The 22,377-nt window shown below is 37.5% G+C and overlaps 1 protein-coding gene across 4 annotated transcripts; it reads left to right on the top strand.

The window, feature by feature from the left end:
- The first annotated feature begins 6,253 nt into the window (after nt 1-6,253).
- Nucleotides 6,254-19,315, top strand: LOC137918649 (RING finger and SPRY domain-containing protein 1-like). Of its 4 annotated transcripts, none has more exons than XM_068761513.1 (11): nt 6,254-6,444; nt 7,035-7,225; nt 9,235-9,415; nt 9,493-9,663; nt 13,293-13,500; nt 14,956-15,215; nt 15,398-15,544; nt 15,645-15,859; nt 16,163-16,307; nt 16,447-16,562; nt 17,127-19,315. In XM_068761513.1, exons 2-11 carry the CDS (start codon nt 7,038-7,040, stop codon nt 17,212-17,214), a joined length of 1,719 nt encoding a protein of 572 aa, XP_068617614.1. In that variant the 5' UTR covers nt 6,254-6,444; nt 7,035-7,037; the 3' UTR covers nt 17,215-19,315. The 4 variants fall into 4 exon arrangements, with proteins under 4 accessions (XP_068617614.1, XP_068617604.1, XP_068617630.1 ...); XM_068761503.1 differs by having other exon boundaries at nt 15,642-15,859; XM_068761529.1 differs by lacking the exon at nt 15,398-15,544.
- Nucleotides 19,316-22,377: the final 3,062 nt, after the last annotated feature.

Below are 22,377 nucleotides of genomic sequence, written 5' to 3'. Positions count from 1 at the left end.
ACCGCCGCCGCTCGCGCCGCCGATAAACAAGCCGTCGCGGGATAGCACGCTAATCGCCCACTAATACTTTATCACCAAAAAAGTACGGCTCTCGAAAGTGCGGGCCCCGGCGGCGCGCTCGGAGGCAACGCGGCGGAGCGGGCGGCGGCGGCGCGGCGCGGGCCCCGCTCACCGCCCGCGCGCTTCCTAAAGTTTCATGAAACTTTTAACACGTGGCTTTTCAAGTGACAACAGACGTTCTAGTTTCGTCCGCGGTCAGTTTTTCTTGAATGTTTACATGCGTTGAGACATAAAAAGTGACTAATGAAGTAGGCTGCGATAATAATAAAACTTTAGTGGTAGCTGCAACTTATGTCATATATCCACACAAAGTGCATTATTATAAACATTTCCTCCTCGTTTTCGTCTTTCTGTTAACGGCGATGTAATCAAATGTAATAATAAAGTTTTAAGTAAGCATTTAGTTTTATTAAATCAGTTCACAGCTTCAATTAATATGATTATAGCTAAATCCGATTATTTAAATAAAAAAAAATTATTTTATTTTAACGAAGTACAAGTAAAGCTAGCGCTAATAATTTAGTTAGTTAGCTATTCTAATGAATACGATTCATTGAAACTATTCTCCGAGGACAACCCTCGTCTTTAACGCTCGGGAAATAAAGTTCAATTGTTGCAACTTTATGACTCGGAGCCCAACAATAACTTTTCTTTTCGTCACGTGAACGTATGGAGTTTGCATTTAGTTTTTACGGGCTGAATTTCCGCTTGTACGAACCTTGTGTTTACAATATCTTGTCTTTGCAATGTTCACCGCCGAATGCCATAATAGAGGGCGTAATATAGTGTACGACAAACTTTCATAGTCACAGTCCTGATAGTAAGGAACATAACGCAGAAAGGAGTTACTTTAGCTAAACATGAATCTAATTTTAAACGAAATAAGACCATATACAAGAAATACTGTTAATCTTTAAGGTTAAATATAATTTTATATAATTTAAAATGTTCGCTTTCACAATACATCTAGTTAATTGTCGGAAGCAAAGCACCTACTCTACTTCTTCGACATCTTGAAAACGTATTTCAAAAAGGATTTTTTTATATGAATAAATAAAAGACATATGACTCGTGGTCGGGTCTGTAAAGATAATAAATCAACATAATCACACCTGTCAAATAATTGCCTGAATGTTTGGCCGAGAGCGCTGACTAGAAGACACTTCTAGGTAAATGTTCAAACTAACAGGCAGACATGCTGGTGTACGAATCAGATATTACTGTTTTTATTTATATAATATAGCTAAGAACAAGGCCCGTCATCATTTTGTTTACACTTCTTTCCGTCATATTTTTAGTAAACAATTCCTCCAAAGGAAGCGCTGCCATCTATTGTTACAGTCCTGAAACTAGGAGACAATGTAAAGATGATCTTAGAGTATCATAGCAATAGATCCTATCGACCTTGAAGTGAGACGATATATAGAAGGAAAGTATAGAAAGAAATTAAAGATACTATAAAGAATATTTGGGGGAAAATAAAAATTATTGAGAAGGACGAAAGATGTGTTTGAAAATTAATTAAAAAAGTAAATATAAGTATGTATGTATATATGTATCTGTGTATAGTAATGTATATATGTTTACATGTAAACGTGTAGTATGTCTTTATTTTTTTATTATGTACACCCTAAACTACCCTCTCCTCATGTCCTCGTCTTTATTAAAAGGTTGCATATGGTAGAGATCGCCTTTTGTATCTGTTAAAATTATTTCTTTTTTTATTTACGGTTTTGATTTTTTTTATAAAATTTTTATGTACAACAAACTGTAAATACAAACCCTGTCCACCCATGATAGGAGTCGAACCAGAGGCTCCAACAACGTGGCCATAAATAAACCACCATTACCTGTGATAATGTCAAATACAGCATTTAATGTCCCACTGGCTTATTTATCAATTAATGGAACAGCTATTTTGGGTTTTAGTCTAGATATGAGATATCCATCTAACGCAGAGTTCCCCAAACTTTTTTGTGTCGTAGACCCCTTGCCATATTTTTATGTGTTGGGTAGGCCCCCTACTTACCTGATATTGATTTCCTGTAAATTTCTAACTGTAGTGAAGTTTAGTGTTAAAAACCCAAAGTAAAAACACATGTTAATTTATACATTTATGCTGCACCACTCAGGTTTTTACAAGTTCAAAATGTATTGCGACCTCAAAGCGAATACCAACATCCTACAACTTACACAATTTTATAAATATATATAATATTTTTTTTACTTCATAGGTACTTTTATAAATAATGTAAATGTTTTGATATTATAAGATAGTATGATGTAAGTAAATAGGTACTATCAGTGTATGTGTTGAGATCCACTATCGTGGACCCCCATTTTCATTCCATGGACCCCCAAATTTTTTTTCGATGACGTAGACCCCTTGCACGCTGTCATAGACCCCTAGGGGTCGATATAGACCACTTTGGGAATCACTGATCTAACGCAAAGCTACCTAGCAAGCGTTAGGACAAATTTGTCCTTGTAAATTATTTTGAATTAGACTCATATAAACAGTGAAGCTTCAGTTTTAGCAAGTCGACGACAGTCAAGTTGGAGAAAAGATGCTGATTGCAGGCTGCACAAAGGTCAACGAGGCTGTCTTTCGTAAAGGCCTATCTCCACCAATGGACGTCGACGTTAAAAGAAGGCTTTCAAATAAATCATTACTGAGGAAATACGACCATAAAAGGATAAAAGGTATATGCTTTTTAATTAACAAAAATGGCGTTGAATTATTGATTTTACCAAATTATTTAATAATTTAAAAAACTTACATTTATGTTGTATTTCAAAATACAATTAAAAACTAGTTACCGCCACGTTTTAACACCTCAATATAGTTGTAAATGGAAGGACTTCCACCACGACACTAGATGGAGCTTCATCACCATAACCTAACACTACTATAGCTTTATTTAAAAGTAAAACGAAATACGTAGTCACAAAACAAAAATTTTCACTAATTAAATTTGTAACGATGTCGGAAGGTATTCTTTAAATGTGACAAATTTGTAAAAAAAAAAAATTAACGATGTAATAAAGGTGAAAAAATAAAAATATAAATATATAAAGCATTCTAAATTTGAATTTTAAAATCAATTTTTATTAGTTATTTTAAACTGCTAATAAAAATCATTGTGTAACTAATATACTGCCATAACACAGATAAAAATAATTTAAGATTGTAAAAGAATTCCAAAGATTCTATGGAATAAAATGTCACTAGCTGCTTAACATTTTAAAAAACGAGCAGAACAAGACAAAACAGAAGTCAGATTTTATAAACGTTTCGATGCGCTAAATTCTCTCAAAATCCCTCACCCTCTCCTAGTACATATAAATAAATAAATCACGTTTATTTCTACATGGTATGGTGGCTGTAATATAAAACTGCGTTATTTCCTTAAATATTTCAATAATAACAACCAATGAGATTGTGGTCCAGCCTCATAGAACACCAACACATGTTGAGTAACAACCCAAGTCCAAGTTCCTTTTGGAGTGCAAGTACTATAAAAAAACGCCTTACATTATGATAAATAATGTGTCTGAATTGTTAGGGTAATTAAAAATATTTTACTCAGAAATAGCTTTATTTAAGACATTTTTGTAAGAATCTTGAATTTGGAAGTACTGTCTAGAAAGTATTTTATGAAATCTACCTGTAGCGAATTTAATCTCTCCAATGTTCATTATTCATGAATTAGAAAAATTTTAACACACTATCTCAACACTGTAGAATGTTGAATTTAGTCTTGTTCAGTCTGTTGAAACTTTAAGGAGATATGCATGGTGGTGTTACATGCTCCTGGGCTTTTTACCCCTCCACATTGCCAACAACTACTAGCTTCTCCTGATAATCCGAGCTCCTCCATGATATGGTCCTGTATTGTGTGTTCAATGCAAGCAGACTGAGTATAGTTGAGTTTATTAGTCTTGCAGAATGTAGTAAAAAGTTCTACAGATTGTCAGGAAATTCTGGATGGCTTTGAGGACTGCCTGCCTGGAATTAATACATAGATATAATGTAAATCATTCTTTTTAAAACATAATTAACATTTATACATTTAATAACGTGACCACATCATTCAGAAAAAAAAACCTGTGGCATTTAATGTTACTTCCATTATTATAGGGATACAATATTATATATAAAAAAATTGTGGTAATGGATTTGTACAAAACCTTTTTTTTTAAATGGCTTCTTTTTTGGGCTTCTAGTATATCCCCGTCTTGGATTTACAGTGACAATTTATCACTAAATAATTTGTTCACTTTCTTTTATTATTATTTATTTATTATATTATAAGAGCAAGCTCTTCTTTTGTCTGTTTCAATTTCTCTCACTCATCACATAATCTATCAGTCCATTACCTTTCATAAATCACCTTTTTACCTCACCATATCCTCTTGAACTGCTATTTTACAATTATTACATAAAAATAGTGTACATACATGTTATTAATGCAAGCAATAATGCTCTAGTCAGCCATAGCATAATTTAACATTTGTGTCTGGATATCTGTGTGTATTATGACATATTATCTTAAGGCTGATAATAAGGCAAATGTGATATAAACAATTCATTTTATTATTAGATAGGTAATCATCACATAAAAAAATATAACTAACAATACAAACAAAATCACAAACATAGCAAGTAATGCACTTCACAAAGACTAATTTATTGGTTGAACATAATGTCCAGAACCAAATAGTTTATTAAATAAAAACCAAAATGTAAGAAATTCTATAACTTATACTAATAACCGAAATATTTGTAGTAGTTATTATTACTATATACGCAATATTTCAAAAATCATAAGTAAATCTTACCATTAGTTAATCATACAGTTTATGCAGTGATTGAATCAAATGTGTATTTACTTCGTAATTGTATATGACGGTTAGAGTATATACAACTGTTCCATTAATACTGAACACCTCTGAATACATTACGGTACAGACTTCAACTTATGAACGACCGGATACGAATACAAAACATTCTTAGACAAATAATGAAACAATCACGATTAGTGGAATCATTGGAAAATGGTTAACGTAAACAATCGACTCTATTCGATACCATTGCTAAAGACTACGTCAGCTTGTATTCCTCTGCGTGCTCACAGAACATGTAGTTGCTGAGATTGCTTTGAGAAGTGTTGCTAAAGCTCGGGTATGAAAACATAAACAATCATCAAAATATCTGCACTGACAAAATATAAATGTCAAACTGACACCGTCAAAGCCAACCAATATTTTTTTCTTGAACAAAAACTGCAAAAGAATTGAATCCATTCTAACAACACCAAATAAATGACATTTAGATATTTTTGAATATCTTTATTGTTTTACAAAAACATTACATAAAAAAACTATTTAGATAACATATTTAGATAAAAACTGTATCACAGATGTTAATATATCTATGTAAATCAATAATAACAGTTTTTATTTCATAATAAGATAACGTTTAACAAAATAAAATAATATTACAACAATACTTATTGTTTTGGTTATGATAAATCAGCTATTTCATTTTACTTTAGTATTTTATATACATTCTTTAGTTTCAAGTATACTTGGTGTATTTTATTATCAATAGTTACTTAAATATATCAATTTCAGGGGAAACCAAAACAGATTTCATTTAGTGACATCGTTAAATTAAATTACCTTTAAGAAATTCCCTAGTCATTTATAAATTTGAACCTATGTGCAATAAGCAAAAAGTCTTGTACCAGTACCAACACAATCTAAGACCTGGCATCATTGAGTTTTTCGTATTGACTAAGGACTTTACAATGTTGCCAACAGAATAAAAATTGTAATAATTTTGGTGAGTTTCGATGAAGTATACATTTAATATTTCGTATAAAATAAATATTTTCAAAACTTTTAATGCTTTCATGTATTTTGTTAAATTTGTACTTGCTAGTGTTAAAATACTTTATTGCTATTGATTATTAAATTATAGTTGTCTTTAGCTTTTATACATTTATTCACCTAATAAGAAGTAATTATACACATTGTACTTTGATATGTTTCGTTTATATGCATATAACAGCCTAACTGGAATTCTCCCGGTGACGATAATAGTTATCAATATTTTGCTTTGACATGACAACACCTAATCGTTTTGCGCATGAGCGATACGCACTACGAGGCTATATTAGCTGCGACAGTTTGTCTGCGGCTCAGATCAATGTAAGCAGTGAGTGTTGGCAGTTGTCTGCTTACTGTGGCCGGCTCTCTTTTGTGTGTATACAAAAATTAAATTACCTACATCAGCTGCATCAGTAAAATCAAGAAGTCCTACGTGCTCGCTACGAGAGCGCACTCCTTGCCGTAAAACGATATGAAAGGATAATTACGGTAAGAGCTTTTTTCTTATAATTTGTTTAATCCAGATGGTATATAATTTAGTCCAGACAGGTAATATTACCCGACTTAATATTTTTCTGAGAGTAATTAAATTATATTCACGTAGCGACTTTATAATTATTCTCTTAGCAGTTTTATATATTTTTGTTATATGTTATTGTATATTGCACAATGCAATGCGTGGGCAGCGCACTTATCGACTAAATGTATTGATTCCTGTTTACTTCCGAAGAGGTCCGCGCAGGTACAAGTACCTAGTACCTGCGTAGGTAACACAACATAAAATCAATTCCATACTACTTTGATGCCATATGCTTACTGCCCTCAAACATTATCTGAGAAATAAGATGGGGCCAAACTAAAATCAAATTTATTTAATCTACTAAATGTACGTCTATGACTACCTGAGCTCTTTTTGTGAGCTTCATTTTTTCTCACCAATATATGGATAACAGCAAAAGAAGAGTGCAATATGTTTCCAATGCAAGAAATTACAATGCCAGAAACTAATTGAAACTTTTGGAGCTGTTTATTTTTAGTTTATATATGTTAAGTAAGTAAAGTTTTTGACTTGTTGGCAGGCAATGGGGTCGTGTTGGTGCAAAGCCACAATGAGGAACGAAGAGGATGTCTATGGGCCGTCAACTTCAGCGGAATGGCCTTTAACAATTTCCTGCGTGGACCCATCGTCCAAATCACCAAAAATTGACAGCGCAGTTGTTGACCAGCTGGTCAAAGAAATGTTGTCCTTAATTTCATCTTTTGTGGACAAGTAAGTATATTTATTATTTTGTTCTATATTTGTATCACATATTGTTTAGTATTGCTGATATGATTTGAACTGCAACATAGTCTTGCCTTCTTTTAATTTGCCAATCCACTAACATATGGAACAGAGATTAATATTTAAAAATGAAAATGGTCTGTGATGTGTCCTTTTTTTGTAAAACATTGTTGCATATTTGAAGAGTAAGATTTTTATTAGACTTGCCGAAGCACCGACTTCAATTAAAAGACCCAAAGCACAAACAAATCTATTGCCTTGGATTCATGGTTATTATTTTTAAATAGAAATACAACCTTTTAGAATGAAAATTTTATTGTTATTGCAAAATATATGTTTATCTTATTATCTGCGACTTTACAAAGTCACTATTGCATTGACTGCGAACATGTTGATTTGTGTAAATGGTAAATGTTGCACGGATGTATTGACTGATGCTGTCGCTGATTGTACTGCATTTTGTTACAATAATTACTGATGTAACGGCACGCTATAATTGTTGCACTGCCTATGCGAATTTTTTGCTTAGAAAATTACTTTTGCCGGTCCTGGGCGGAGATTCTTATATTTTATTTACGACCAATTACATCTCTTGGGTATTAAATAGTATATTTTAGATCTACTCACAAATTTTTCAACATACATATGTTGAAATAGCCGTAATACTGTTTATGTAATGGCCGTCATATCACTTATATTACTTCGGTAATCACAACACACTTCTGATTAAAACATTTTAGTCCTAGATCCTTTATCTTGGATCATAGATCTCCTTATGTCGGTGGGACATAAGGAGATCTATGATCTATGTCGTCAGTCCACCTGGTGGAGGTGGGAGGGTCAGCATTCTAGAACCTTTCGACAACACAATACTACTTAAAAGAATCAATTCTTCGAGCTACGTCTGTGACCTTTGGTCTTTGTTCCTTTATCTTCACAAAATAATAAATCTTCAACATTTAAGACATTTCACAACGCGGTCACGCAGATATATAAACTCGCAACATTGAATAGAAAATCTTTCAAAATAACATGTTTTTTTAGATATATAATGGGATCAAAGAGAGCTTAATGTTAGATTCGAGTAAGTAATACGGTTTCTATGGAAACGGGCCCGGTGCGCCTTTGTTTGCCAAACCATTGTCCACCTGTTACACACTATTTTGATAGGACTTATGTACAACTGTCGAGATTTTTCTAAGCTTAACGTTGTTTGTTGTTTAGTAAATAAATAAGGGATTTATATAAAACAGATTTCTTTTAAGCTCTTGAATAGTATATGGATACATTTATTCTGTATATTAACGCCGAAACTAATTTTATATATTTATAATGTAATACATGAAATTTATAAACGCTTTTTTAATGGCCATATATATGCGATAAGAGTATCACCAAGATCACGGTCATAGCTCGTGGAATTGCTCATCTGATGTGGCAGTGTTTGTTGCATATCTCTTGTGCAACCGATAAATGTTGGAGTCGAAAGGTTCTAGAGGCGACTTGGGTAAACTCTCCGCTAGGTAGATCGTCATGTTTAAGGTAGCGCGAAGTCGTCAGATGCGGGGGGCGGACGTCCATAGGTTGAAAAGATAACTTTACATTTATACGAATATTAAAGTACGTTTTAAAATTGAATAATTATGTCTTCCGATATATGAAAGTTTACTGCAAACGGGGGTAGGCAGGTGATCGTAAGCAATTGAACAATGGTGACGTGGGCGCCATGCCACACGCATGCCGGTGAGTATTGATTCGCTGCACAGTCCTTGCCGTTTGCATTGCGCACATAGCGTTATGGTAAGTACAGCCGCCTGTGACGATTTTGACCTCAGCGATCTACAGGTGGAGCTTTACGTCTGGAATATATTTAGACGTATTACGTCTTGAGGTCACGGTTTACAGACAGGGCGGAGGTAGCGTGGGCGGGCGGGAGCGGATGCTATTATTGATTTTTAATATCCTCTCACTTTATAACGTAGTTTATATTGTTTTAGCGACGAGGAATCTCCGGTATCGCTCGTTAAACTTCACGTAATAGCTGACAAGGAGGAGGGATGGATTCAAGTTATATCATCCTTGATCAACGTCATACCGCTGGAGGATCCGTTCGGACCATCAGCTATTACGATTTTGCTAGACGACTGCCCGCTGCCGTCTAAGGACTCTGTGGTCAAGGTGAACATTTTTTTTTCTTCGGTTAAACTTTAATGATGTTCAGCGATGATATATATGTAATTCGTATATGTGTGCAGGTGACGAAGCTATTTCGTCTGTGCGCCGGTCGCACCCGCGCTCGCGACCTAAACTTGCGCATTGAACGCAACATCTGCGTGGTGATTGGCTGCATGGCGGAGAAGATGGCCGGCCCGAACAGCGTCGCGATCTTCACTGAAAACACACTGGACTACCTGTTCAGTTTCCTGGTAAGTGCACACCATACAGCGTCTACGAGAGCTGCCCCATCATCATCATTATTAGCCAACATTCGCCAGCTGCAAGACCTGGTAAGTGCAAACCATACAGCGTCTACGAGAGCTGCCCTGTCATCATCAGCCAACATGCGCCAGCTGCAAGACTTAGGCCGGCCTTGTGCTGTCAGCACCTAGCAACTTAACTCGACAATTTCGTCGGCTCACATAGTGGTAGGCTACCTACCCATAGGTCTACCTTGTTAACACTACAAAATTAGATCACTTTCATTATTATTCTCTTCTTTCACTAGCCTTCCGTATTGTCTTAAATAGCTTAACATAGGCCGCAATCTTCGTGAAATTTGTACGCTTGCTATATATTAAAGTATCTACATACAAAAAATAAGCAAACACATGTAAATTATATAAATATTTTACATTACATGTATAAACTAAATCTCTTTTATACTTTTATTTAAATATTTGTGTAGGTGTCTGTATTTTCAAAAGGCAAAGGTTATATAATTTTCTACTTACGGCCATAAATATATATAAAAAAACTTAGTGGACCTACGACGTAGGTAAAGTCGCGGTAAGTCTCTAGTTGCGGGTTCGGTGATAGTGGCGACCTAGCGAAGCCTATGTAGTAGACGACCATCGCCTAAAAAGAAGATTCTAGAACTTCATAGATTACAAACGCGATCTGTTGGGAGAAGATCATTCAAAGCAATTCATTCTCTAAAATTAAATAAATATTACATAAGTGTTTTGTAAGTTAAAGTTAGTTCGATAGTTAAAATCGCGAACGAGTAAGCTTTGTGTACATTAAGAAATCTTATTCACTTGAACAAAGGATGAACAGATGCACATTGTGAACGTTTTCCGAACGCAATTTCCAGTGAAAATATTTAAGGTTTGCATTAAAAATTAGGGAGATCGGAAAGTTACGTCGTTTCTTTCGACATACGGAAAAAGCTACTGATTGGTTACCGCTCCGGCATTGAATTTGTATATTAGATCGCTAAAAGTTGTTTATAACGAAGACGAAAATATGGTTGATTGCTAATAAAAACTCGTTAAGAATATTGTCGTGTGAATTTAACTTATCCTCCTGTCCCCTGTTACATTGGTCAGGGGAAAAAAAAAGTTACGTCTTTAAGTGACACTCACGGTCGCGCATTATATTTGCTAATAAAAGTCATACGAACGTTCTCGAAGCAAGTGTTACGTGATAGGTGCGACCTGGAACATACCCATGCGGCCCCTCTCCCTTGTTTACGATCGTTTAGTATACGGTGTGACCGCATTGAAATTCAATCGGAACTCAACTTTTGAAAAGACATTATTAATTCTGAATGCCCAATAGGCTGGGAAGACATATTGCTAGATGGACCTGAATAATTGAATAATACTTTACCCGTCCGCCCCCACGTCATATCCTGTTTTCCATATTGCATTATGTAATGTTTACTGACATGAGTACCTACAGATTATATTAGACAGTTAATATATCCCAATGTCGAATTAGCTACCGGTCTGACGCCGGTGCATAATGCCGAACGTACGGTGCGCAGGCGCAAGATCAACTCGCGTGTCTGAACTGCGTTTGAACGTTTTAACTTTGTTGGCGAACTGTTGGTTTTAGTTATCTTTTATTGCGCCTTCAATATGAGTACGACAATGTGTACTCTATGAATTAGCTGCATTCGCACGTTAACATTTTCTTTTCTTATAAGCGGGCACAGGTACTTCAAGCAACACTTGCACCGTTTTTGCAATTTACAACGATACCTGCTCATGTGACGGCTCCATAGTACGATACTGCTGCCGATTCTAATCCATAAGACGTAACTACGTGAAGTTTTTTGAAAACCTTAAAATAAAATATACCTCCGTTCAACTTACCGGACCATCTCAAAAAAATTGACGGCATATTGTCTTAAACCTCAAAATATTTAATGGTCTGTCGCGATGCAGAAATTATTTTAAAATAAAGTAAAAATTTTAAATTATTTTTTATGTGTATACATGTTAGCTGTATTTACCAAAAATTATAAATAATGATAAAACGATGTCGTGACTCGCAGCTAGTAGAATAAAGATCCGTATCAATTAGCGGCAACCCTGCCAACTGTCTACGTGCAGTAAACATTTCACTTACTGCGCGTAGTATAGTATATAAATATATATTGTAAACGAAACACTCTAGCGATACGCATTAAAAGTAATAAAAGAAATGGAGACAATACTACAAGTGTATATATTCGTAAAGGGTCTAGTTAAATATTTAAAACAAAAATCGATTAAACTTTTGGCGAAGTTTTGTTTTAACTTGGAGGTTTTTCATTGATGATCGCTATCGCATCACTAAGTTTCTACAAAAAGAAAATTTCTGATTTACTTTGCAAAGTTATTTCGTTTGGAAGCGAGCTGTCGCTGTGCGTGGGTGGCATAACATTTATATATCCCGATTTATTATGTATTATAAAACATACTAGCTGTTCCCGCAAACGTTGTTTTACAAAAAAAATATTTTTAATTTTCAATTTAAAAATAAGGGTTGATCGTAGAGGGGTGAAAATTTAGGGTTGTGTGTATTTTTGTATGCTGTATCATAATAAAATAAAAACCAAAAAATTTGTATAAAAAATATAATTAAAAATTTAGGGGTGGACCACCCTCATCACTTAGGGGTATGGAAAATAGATAGTAGCTGATTCTCAGACCTACTGAATACGGATATAAAATTTGGTAATAATCGGTCAAGCCGTTTCAGAGGAGTTCAAGTTCGAACACCGTGACACGAGAATTTTATATATTAGATTATTTCTTTTAATTTCAACTTTACCTACAGTACAAAGGTGCTAGTTTGTTAGGTGACTTTTGCCATCTTTAAGGAACTTAAAAACGCGACATGTACAGTCCTCTCTTGATGTTAATCCGACACTGACTAAATAATTCTGAACTGATTAAATCTGGTGGATACCTGAAGAGCTATATGTGCGGGGTGCATTATCACCTGCCAGATAAACAGTTTAAATTTTTACTGAGTGATGTGTGTGGACAAAGTCGTGTTGAAAGACCACACTCCTACTGACTAATTCCGTTGATTTTATTATAAATTGATGCCTTATTCTCATTAATTATTCACCTGACAGTAAAGTTTCATAATGAACAACCCATCTCACTGCACACACACTTCTAAAACGGTACGGCTTGAATACGTCTTAATAGAGTCAAAAATAGGTAGACGGTTTATTACATTTCAGTGAGCTACAAACCTTTGACATTAAAATTCTCTGAATGAAAACTCTAACCAACAATCTGCTACTCTTAGTTGCGAATTTGTTTGCATGCGATACATTTTGTTTTACTATTTCGAATTATAATCTTAAAACATGTCGAGTAATTTTGGCGGAGAGAAAAACAAATGAAAAATAGCTCGAAAAAAAAATTTTACCAACTGGTTTATTTTATTTAAACGTAACCTTTTCAATGTCACCAAAACCAGCCAGATACGACACTGACAAAGAGATTTTATTATGACTTTATACATATTATTTGGGCAAATACTTTTTTTTTTTCAAAATCTATTATGTCATATATATTGTGGTGGGGTAACGCGTTTCGTGGGCGGGCAGATGTCCCGGCAGGAGGCATGCATTGTGCTGTTCGCACTGATCGCACTGGAGAAATTCGCGCACACTACGGAGAACAAGCTGACCATCAAGAGCCGCCTGGAGAAGGAGGCGGAGAATCCGCTGCTCGTGCTGGAGACCTACGCGGACTGCGATGACTTCGTCTGGCGCCAGGTCGGCTTTTGCGCTAAGTGGGCTCTCGACAACCTCTGTAAGTGCTAATTTTTCTCAATAAAACACCGCACGATCACTACAACAGTTTATTTCAAATGTTTTTAAATTGCAAACGGAATAGGGCGACATGAATATTTAAATTAAGAACACTGTCAGATTTAATTAGCAGAAGAACTACTGTGTCTTGACACTGGCGGTCCGAAAGACAGTTTTTCTAGTTAAGAAGGTGTTCAATAAAACTTTTTAACATTGTATTTGTATATCACTGTAACTGATATTTTTGTAACAGGTGACCACATCGGCATCGGGCAATACGAATTCGCTGAATGCTTGTCGTTGCAGGTCTTACATGCTCAAAGGGTTTTATTTTTAAATGTATTTATTGTAGGGTATATGTAACTTGTAGATATATATAAGAATGAGATACTGTACGCGTGTGTTTATATAAGAATAACAAGAGATCGTGTAGAACTTATGCGAGCAGCGGATGCTCCTTGACCTTTGAGAGGCGAAGCGAGATGCCGGTTATTGTTTACTGTTGAAAAGCTCACGTGTGACGCCCGGCGACCGTGTTGTAAGAAATAAAGTTTGTTATCTTAATTAAAAGTTGTATATCGCGCAGGGAACATTCGGACGCGCGGTACGTCGCTAAATAACAATTTTAAATAAGCCGCCACCCCGCGCTATTTACCCGTTTCTCGGAGCGTTCAAAGGTCAAGTCGATATAAATAAAACGATATTGCGACAAGCAAGCGTTATTAAAACTTAAATAGGGATGTCGAGAATTTTCCTTTCATAGTTCGAAACTTTATAAAGTTTCTTTTTAAAATTTTCGCAACGTTTATCCGCTTACATGGAAACATAACTTTACAATTGGTTCCGTTTCGGGTTATCAGTACTTGGGTAACGTATTGTATACTACTGGATTATTGTTATTACTAAACTTAGGGTTGGGTCAGTGCTGGTTATATAATTATGATTGAAATTTTCGGATTATTTTATTACACGTACTTTCCGTAACTTGTCGGCAAGTCACCCTCGGAAAGAAACTGATTTATGTATGTGGTAGTTTTAATGCACTGATGAAAATGCACAAATGTTTTCAAATTTTACTCGACGTCGCGTTGTCACACTGCAGCCTCTGAGTGGTGCCGGCAGGCCCGCGAGGCGCTCGGCTGCACCCTGCCGCAGCCACGTGAACCGATTTCCCCGCTCATTTTTTATCGTGTAATGCATGCAATTATTCCGTCCGCCGGTCGCGCCGATCGCATTATATAGTCGGAGTCGACAAATACGCAGTCTCTTGTATGAAAGATTAATTTCCGGAGCGAAATCGGAGCAACAAGTAATATCCCCCTCACCCCTGCGCCACTTCACAAGCTGATAAAAAAACTGGTGTAATTTTCCACGATCTGTTTTAACTGGGGGGAACCGGAAGCTGTATTTCTGTGAAGTAACGCCTCTCTAATAATTTTTTTTCCTCGGGCGATAGTTATCGTGGAGGGCAGGAAGCTGTCTTACGAGCTGGCAGACATGTCCAACATCAACGTGATCCTGAACTGCCAGGACGTGAGCGAGTACCTCAAGATTTCGGCTAACGGGTTGGAAGCACGCTGCGACTCGTTCTCCTTCGAGAGCGTCCGCTGCACCTTCCAGGTTGATCAAGGTTGCTGGTATTACGAGGCGCTCATCGTCACTCCGGGCGTCATGCAGATCGGCTGGGCCACGAGGAACAGCCACTTCCTCAATCACGTACGTATCCGGTTCCGATGCGCAGCCTCGCTCGCTCACCGCATTCTCTTTTTGTTAATTGCTAGCGTGCCGATTGCTTTTAAAACTTGCCTCTCTTTTTTATGCGGTTGAGAAAATTGAAATATTGTGCATGTACTCTAATAATGATTGCGACTGAACATTCGATCCAATCGGCCTCTCAGGGGCCGGTTGCGCTTCACCGAGGCGATGTGGCGCGCGGAGTCACGGGGCTACCGCCATTAACCGACCGCACCGTGCGGACTCGGTTCCCGCTCGCGCGTGCGTCCGTTTCTATGCCGCGGGAGCCCGTCGACCGCCCAATTCATTGGGTACATAGATAGGGTTATCCCTATCTTATTATTATATATATATGATAATACGCTGCTGAAAACACTCTCACTCTACCATTGAATCGCTTTTTACAAGGAGGGCTACGGTATAGGAGACGATCTCTTCTCGCTCTCGTATGACGGCTGCCGGCGCCTGATCTGGTACAAAGCGCGACCGATGGCCATCACCGAGGTGCCGCCGTGGCAGGCGGGCGACGTGCTCGGCTGCCTCATCGACCTTGACCGAAAGGAGCTCATCTTCTCGCTTAACGGCGCCCCGCTGCCGCCCTGCAAGGAGATCTTCGAGATATCGCGGTGAGTGCCTCATTCCATCGTGTTATCAGCTTACTTTCCCTTGGACGCTGCGGCAGATGACGGTTTACCTGCCTGCGAAAGCAAGACTTCGTAAGTATTATCGGTAATGGCGGATGGCTGCAATCTCTGCGTGCCTTGGTTGTTTGGTATTTACAATGACCTGCAGAATGATCTACATGAGTATTAATATATATATAATAAAAGTACAATAATTAATATATAAGTACATGGTATTGGTGCATGGAATGTGCGCACAACGTACAACGCCTTTCCATTTACTCGTAATATGTTTGTCATGTACAGCTATGGGTTCTTCGCGGCGGCAAGCTTCATGGCCTTCCAGCAGTGCCGCTTCAACTTCGGCAACGAGCCATTCAGCTTCCCGCCTACTGATCGCAAGTTCGCCGCGTTCAACGAGTTCGGTCAGCTCACCGACGAGCAGAAGAAGGTACTTGGACTCCACCAGTTCTTACAGGAATTATTAATTTTAATATAAAACAAATGAGTAAATGATCGATAAACTGAGACCGTATCGCATTGTATGATAGAAGGTTCTACGCAGAGCTTATTCGGAGTTCTGTTCCCAGGTGCTCCCGCGCCGCCTGTATCTGGAGGATCTGAAGTGTGAAACGGTGCGTGACGACTCCTGCACCTTGTGCTTCGACGACACCGCCTGCTGCATGCTGGAGCCGTGCGGCCACGGGTCAGTACGAATAATAATATAAAACCATTAGCTTAAATTTAACTTTACGTTGTTAACGCGCCATCTGTTAGAAACAACAACAAACTCGGAAGAGTTTAACATATCTCTGTTGATGTTTTAACGAATTTTGTTTTATTTAAAAATAGAATAACTTGTTCATAATTACCTTTATTATTAACTTATTCAGAAATTTTTGGCAGAGGCCGTGATTAATAAATTAAATATACAAAACGATAAATTTATAAGTTTGCGTCGATAGAGTTCATTATTTGTTTTTCGCAAACATTTTCGAAACTTCCTATAACGGAGGCAATTGTGATGCCATGTCCGCGGTATCTGCAATTATTTTGGAGCACACTGTTACTTGCTCACCTATCTCGACAAACGGTTGAGCCGAAGTCATGGCGTCTAAAAAATAGATGTGACACTATACGCCCTCGTTTCAGTCCATAGACTACCACTGGCATTGGTTTTCCCCAAAGATATCTATGAGAAGATGTACCATAATATCTAATCTAATAATAATTTTATTTGTAATTTAAAAAAAAAAACATTTACGTGTAGCGGATTCTGCTCGCTGTGCACGTCGCAGCTGCGCGAGTGTCCCATGTGCCGCGCCGACATCGTGAACATCCGCCGTGAGGACACATGACATCTCATCCGTATGCAGCTCTTCCGTCACGGATTGAGCCCCTGCGACGAGGTCGACGAGCACGACTCGGAAGACAGCGTCTAAACCGGCCCCCCGCGCCTCACCACCTGCCCGTCTCCCCCCGCTTCCACCACCTTCAACACCTTCCTACCCAGCCTGAGTCGCGTTCCTCTAACCAAACCCGGGCGGGTCTCAATGTTTTATGTCTTAAGCATTAGGTCTATAATCTTTTCAATCGAAGACCTTATGCTTATATTGATGTCTATTTAACGAATATATTTTAAGTATAGTTATTATATATATTTATTAGGTGTATTTGCCTATCGGCTTCTGCCGGCCGGTGCGTCCGGTGCATCCGGTGCGTCCGGTGCCTCCGGTGCGTCCGGGTCCGGCCGCGACTAACGCGCTCAATTTTGCAGTAGTTGTTTAGATATTGATGTTAGTGCTTTACAGTCCGGTAGCGAGGCTCCAACGACGTACAGGTACTGAACAAGGTATTTTCACTAGACCGCTTTGGTCCTTAGCTGATACGTCGAATAGTCTCCTATTAAAAAAAAATTAATGGTTTAGTATACGTTGAGCTTGTGTAGGGCTTCATTGTGGCTTTGCGCGTTTACATTTGGCGTTGCGTGGAGAAGTCGATCGCGGAGGAGTGTCGCGGGTGGGCGGCGGGACGAAGGTGAATGGGGTGGCGGTGGACTCACAATCGAGCTTATTTAGAAATACGTAGCGCACAACCGACCTTACGGACGGACTCACTGGACTCGCCGTGCGCGAGTACTTTGTAATTATGTAATAGTTAGAGGTAATTGTACAGTACTACGCCGAATCTCGTGGACTCTACTTGCTTCTACCTTCTAATCATGTGTCTTAATAGTTGTATACTTTTGTCCTGATGCACATTCAACCTTACTTCATGTAATTAAAGCTGCAAATCGCCTGTGCACAGTCAGCTTGTAGCCCGCGCATCCACCCAGCGGGCGGTGGTTTAGCTCTACAAAGAATCTGTTTGCCTGTCTGCCTAATTAACCGCCAAACACTTTATTTCGCATTAAACATTATTTTCCTGTGGTCACAGTAGCACCGGTGCAATGGCTACTATTTTAAAGGCGTAGGTTGCAAACCCACGCAAGCTCTGGTAGTGAGGTAGAAAGGTAGTGTTAAGGCTAGTTGCCCTCCGCGCCGCCGTAGTCGACACGCATCCGTTACGTATCCTACACGCATCCGACACTTATTCAACATTCGCACGCGTCGTACCGGCTTGCATTTGTCATGCATTTTAAATCAACCGCCTGATTTTTTTTATTAAGTAATGAAAATATTATCTAATGTGTATCATATATAAATACGAATATAATATATGTATATATATATATATATGTATGTATGTATCAATATAAAACTCAAGGTGCCAAAGAACCGGGGCGTCGCCTCGCACAAGAGTTGGTGGGGAGCGTTCGGCCCGCGCGCTCCCACCATTGCTTTACACTTCAAACTTAAGTCTGAACGGGAATCGTCCAACTTGTACAGAGAACACTCGGTATACGTTATTTTTTGGTCATTGCATACTCGTAGGAGACGCTCCTCTCAAAAAGGATTTATACAAATTGACTATAGTTCTTCGCACTCTAACGCGTACAATAAATTATTAGGTACTTATTTAGGCGTAATGAAATTATATTTTACTATTCGTAGATACGGTTACATTGTTGCTTTGTCTATCGGCATTATTTTGATTCGTTGCTTTTTTCAGTGCGAAGCCGCCCGTGCGAGCCCCGCTCCCCGATATCTAGTTTCATATATTCTAATTACGTAACCGACTCATAACATAGTGTAAAGATATATATGTATATATATAAACGACTTATTTCAAAGGCTGTGTTATCAGATATATCCGTTTTATTTCGCTAAATTCCGATTTTGCAATTCGATGTCTTTTGCTCTCTGTGTTTATCGATCTTAATATAAGTGTTAGATTGTAAGATTGCGGCATCGACCGCTTTATTATGAATTTTTAACTTTTTTCTCATTCTTATATCAAATATAGAGTAGAATGTAGAATATATGTATTTTGATGTTACGTTGTTAATCCCAAATTTATTATATAATTAATAAATATATAAATGTGCATCAAATATTGTTTATTTCATTTTCTAACTCCCCTTGTCCTTGAAATAATGATAAAAATGAACCTGCCTTTAAGTCAGTGATTCCCAAAGGGGTCTATATCGACCCCTAGGTCTATGACAACCTGCAAGCGGTCTACGTCAGCGAAAAAAAATTTGGGGGTCCATGAAATGAAAATGGGGGTCCACGATAGTGGATCTCAACACATACACTGATAGTACCTATTTACTTACATCATACTATCTTATAATATCAGAACATTTACATTATTTATAAAAGTACCTATGAAGTAAAAAAAAAATATATATATGTTTATAAAATTGTATAAGTTGTAGGATGTTGGTATTCGCTTTGTGGTCGCAATACATTCTGAACTTGTAAAAACCTGAGAGTCGCAGTCTCCAGTCTCGTCATACCTAGTGGAAAGGGGGTTCAGCGCTGTTACCAATCTCCTAACGAGAAAAAGAAATATACTGGACATCATTAGCCGAGGAGATTTAAGATTAACCCTTACAAAATTGACGCCAAATGTTGATAATTTGTTATTAACCCTTTGCACTCGAGGTCTTTTTCGCTTGCGCGAACCAGCAACTCGAGGCGATTTTGGCCAAATTCGGCAAATACTAACACTGGTAAATGGGGTCTGACCAAGAGCTCTGTGATGAGTGACCCGTAATATGGCCGGGTCTGACGAAGAGCTCTGTGTCACCCGTAATACGGAAAAATGTAGCAAATGTCGTCTTGAAAGTCTTTAAGACAGCTAAAGCATAAACTCTGACACTCCATTTTGTGGGTTTCTTCGGATTGTAAGCTATGAAAGAAATTCGACCCTTGAATTTTATAGTGGACACATATGTGCTCGGTCGGGATAAAATAATCCAAAAACTTCGAGGTGACATTTATTTATTTACTTTATTGGAGATAGACACTAACAAAAGGCAGTAAGAAGGTATAAACTTAGAAGCTTAGAAATATAAAATTAGATACAGTTGTTACCTTATAACTATCTCACTGAGAACATATAATGATTTATAGACAAACAATGAAAAAACAAATAAAAACATTACTCGTCATCCTGATTAAAGATCATGGTTTATATATATAAATTGTTTGTTTATATATTTATATTATGGTTTAAATTGCATTGTATGAACTCAATAATTTCGAACGAAATTGTTTTTTAAAAGATACGAGAGAGCACGAGAATATATCAATATTACTAACATATAAATTGTGGAGGTCACACATTCTGTATAAGGGTGCACGTTTACCGATATTTGTCCTAGCCGTTGATTAAAAAAAGAGAGATCTAGAACGAGTTCTTGCTGCAGTAATTCGAAAGCTTACCTCGGACAACAGTTCCGAACAGTTAACATGGCCACCACAAATATTTTTAAGTGTAGTGGCGTCCATTAGAGAACATTGATCCTTCAATGATAACATTCGACATAGTCCAAAAAGCAGCTTGTAGGCGTGTTTGTGGATTGGTGTTACGTGTTGGAATAGTTTCCAGGTTAAGCATTCACAAGATTTGGCTAAATATATTTCTAGTAAATATATTCGAATTATATAAAGGCATATAACTGACGACATTCCTCGACCAATATTCTGACAAATTGGCCAACGACATCGTGCCCATATTGATTACGACTGCAAGAAATGCCCAGAACTGTTAGTTAGTTAGTTGGTTGCAGATAGCGTCTTCCCTTCCAATTTTTTTTTGCATATATATTGGTTTCACTAACAATTTTTTTCACGAGTTCATTAGTGAAAAACAGTACGACTTCGTCCGAACTCGAGCTGATCTGATCTTCCTCCATATTTTTTGGGTTCAAATACTTTTTAGATACTATATTTACTACCAAGACTGTCAAGCGAATGCTACGCCGAGACTGATTAACACGTTGAACGCCATGGCGGACACCATGTGTCCGACAGCATACTGTCCCCTGGGGTCACACCATTATATCGAAAATCGTAAAAAAATCGCCAAGGTGTTTTTTTGCAAATATTGTCAGTAAAACCCTTAAAAATAATGGGCGACTTACGAAAACAGCGATTTACCCATTATTTTTGTGCGGGGCCGCGCGGGTCACACGCCTTAGTAAAAACAGTCGAAACACTGTCCGTTGGCTCCCTAGAGGCTTCTGAAGTGATCGAGGGCATGCGGACACATGGTGTCCGACGCGGCATCTTTGACCCAACATGATGGCAGTCACATGGTGTCCGTCGCGGCCCACTGAACTAAACATGGTTTTTAGTCTGGCGTTCAACGTGTTAAATTGAGCCTAGTCCACGAATGAACTTCCGAGAAAACTATCTCTTATCGCATATTGTAAATAAGGAGATCCAGTTACAAAACACCATAGCGTCGTAGCTGCGTAGTTCGATTTATAATTTTAAAACACTTAGGCGCCGCAGCAGCGCCGCTCGAGTTGCTGCTTCGAATCGGCCGGGCCCTGTATTGGCGCCGTACTATGGTGCATCGAAGTTAATATCATCTTATAATTCATTTTCGTCTGATATGTCGTACGACATATATAATCTATGGCATACAGAGGTAAAACTCTGTAGTTTTTTTTTAATTTACAAGGTATTTTTCTGTAATTATTTTTATTTATTAATAATGAGACCTCAAAGTTGCGGAATATTTAAACAGAAGTTTCGTAAAAAAATCTAGGACAACTTCAAACCATCGTTAACATATCTTTTACGTAAAATATTTACAATATTATATTTTTATATGCATGAGAAACTATTTGGTGTATTTATTAAATAAAAATTATAATAAACTATCAATAATGAATATTGAAAAAAAATTGAGGAATAAAAGGCAATGCAACCGAAAAAAATAAAAAATGTTAAAGTTTTAGTAGTCAGCGCTGATTGCCGCTGATTAGAAATTATGAATTTTATATTTGCTTAACTATCTACTTTCAGAATCAGCAATAAAATCTTGCCCATATTTGCCCCATTTTCTGTAATGCATTCATACTTCCAATGAGAGCGCGACGGAGACCAAAAATTACTTAATTA

The sequence above is a fragment of the Battus philenor genome, unplaced genomic scaffold (genome assembly GCF_028537555.1).
Source record: "Battus philenor isolate CCGP_79_NKW_IND1 unplaced genomic scaffold, ilBatPhil1.0.hap1 SCAF_1, whole genome shotgun sequence".
Taxonomy (NCBI): Eukaryota; Metazoa; Arthropoda; class Insecta; order Lepidoptera; family Papilionidae; genus Battus; species Battus philenor.
Note: the sequence above shows the minus strand (reverse complement) of the source record. Positions and strands in the feature narration are given on the sequence as shown.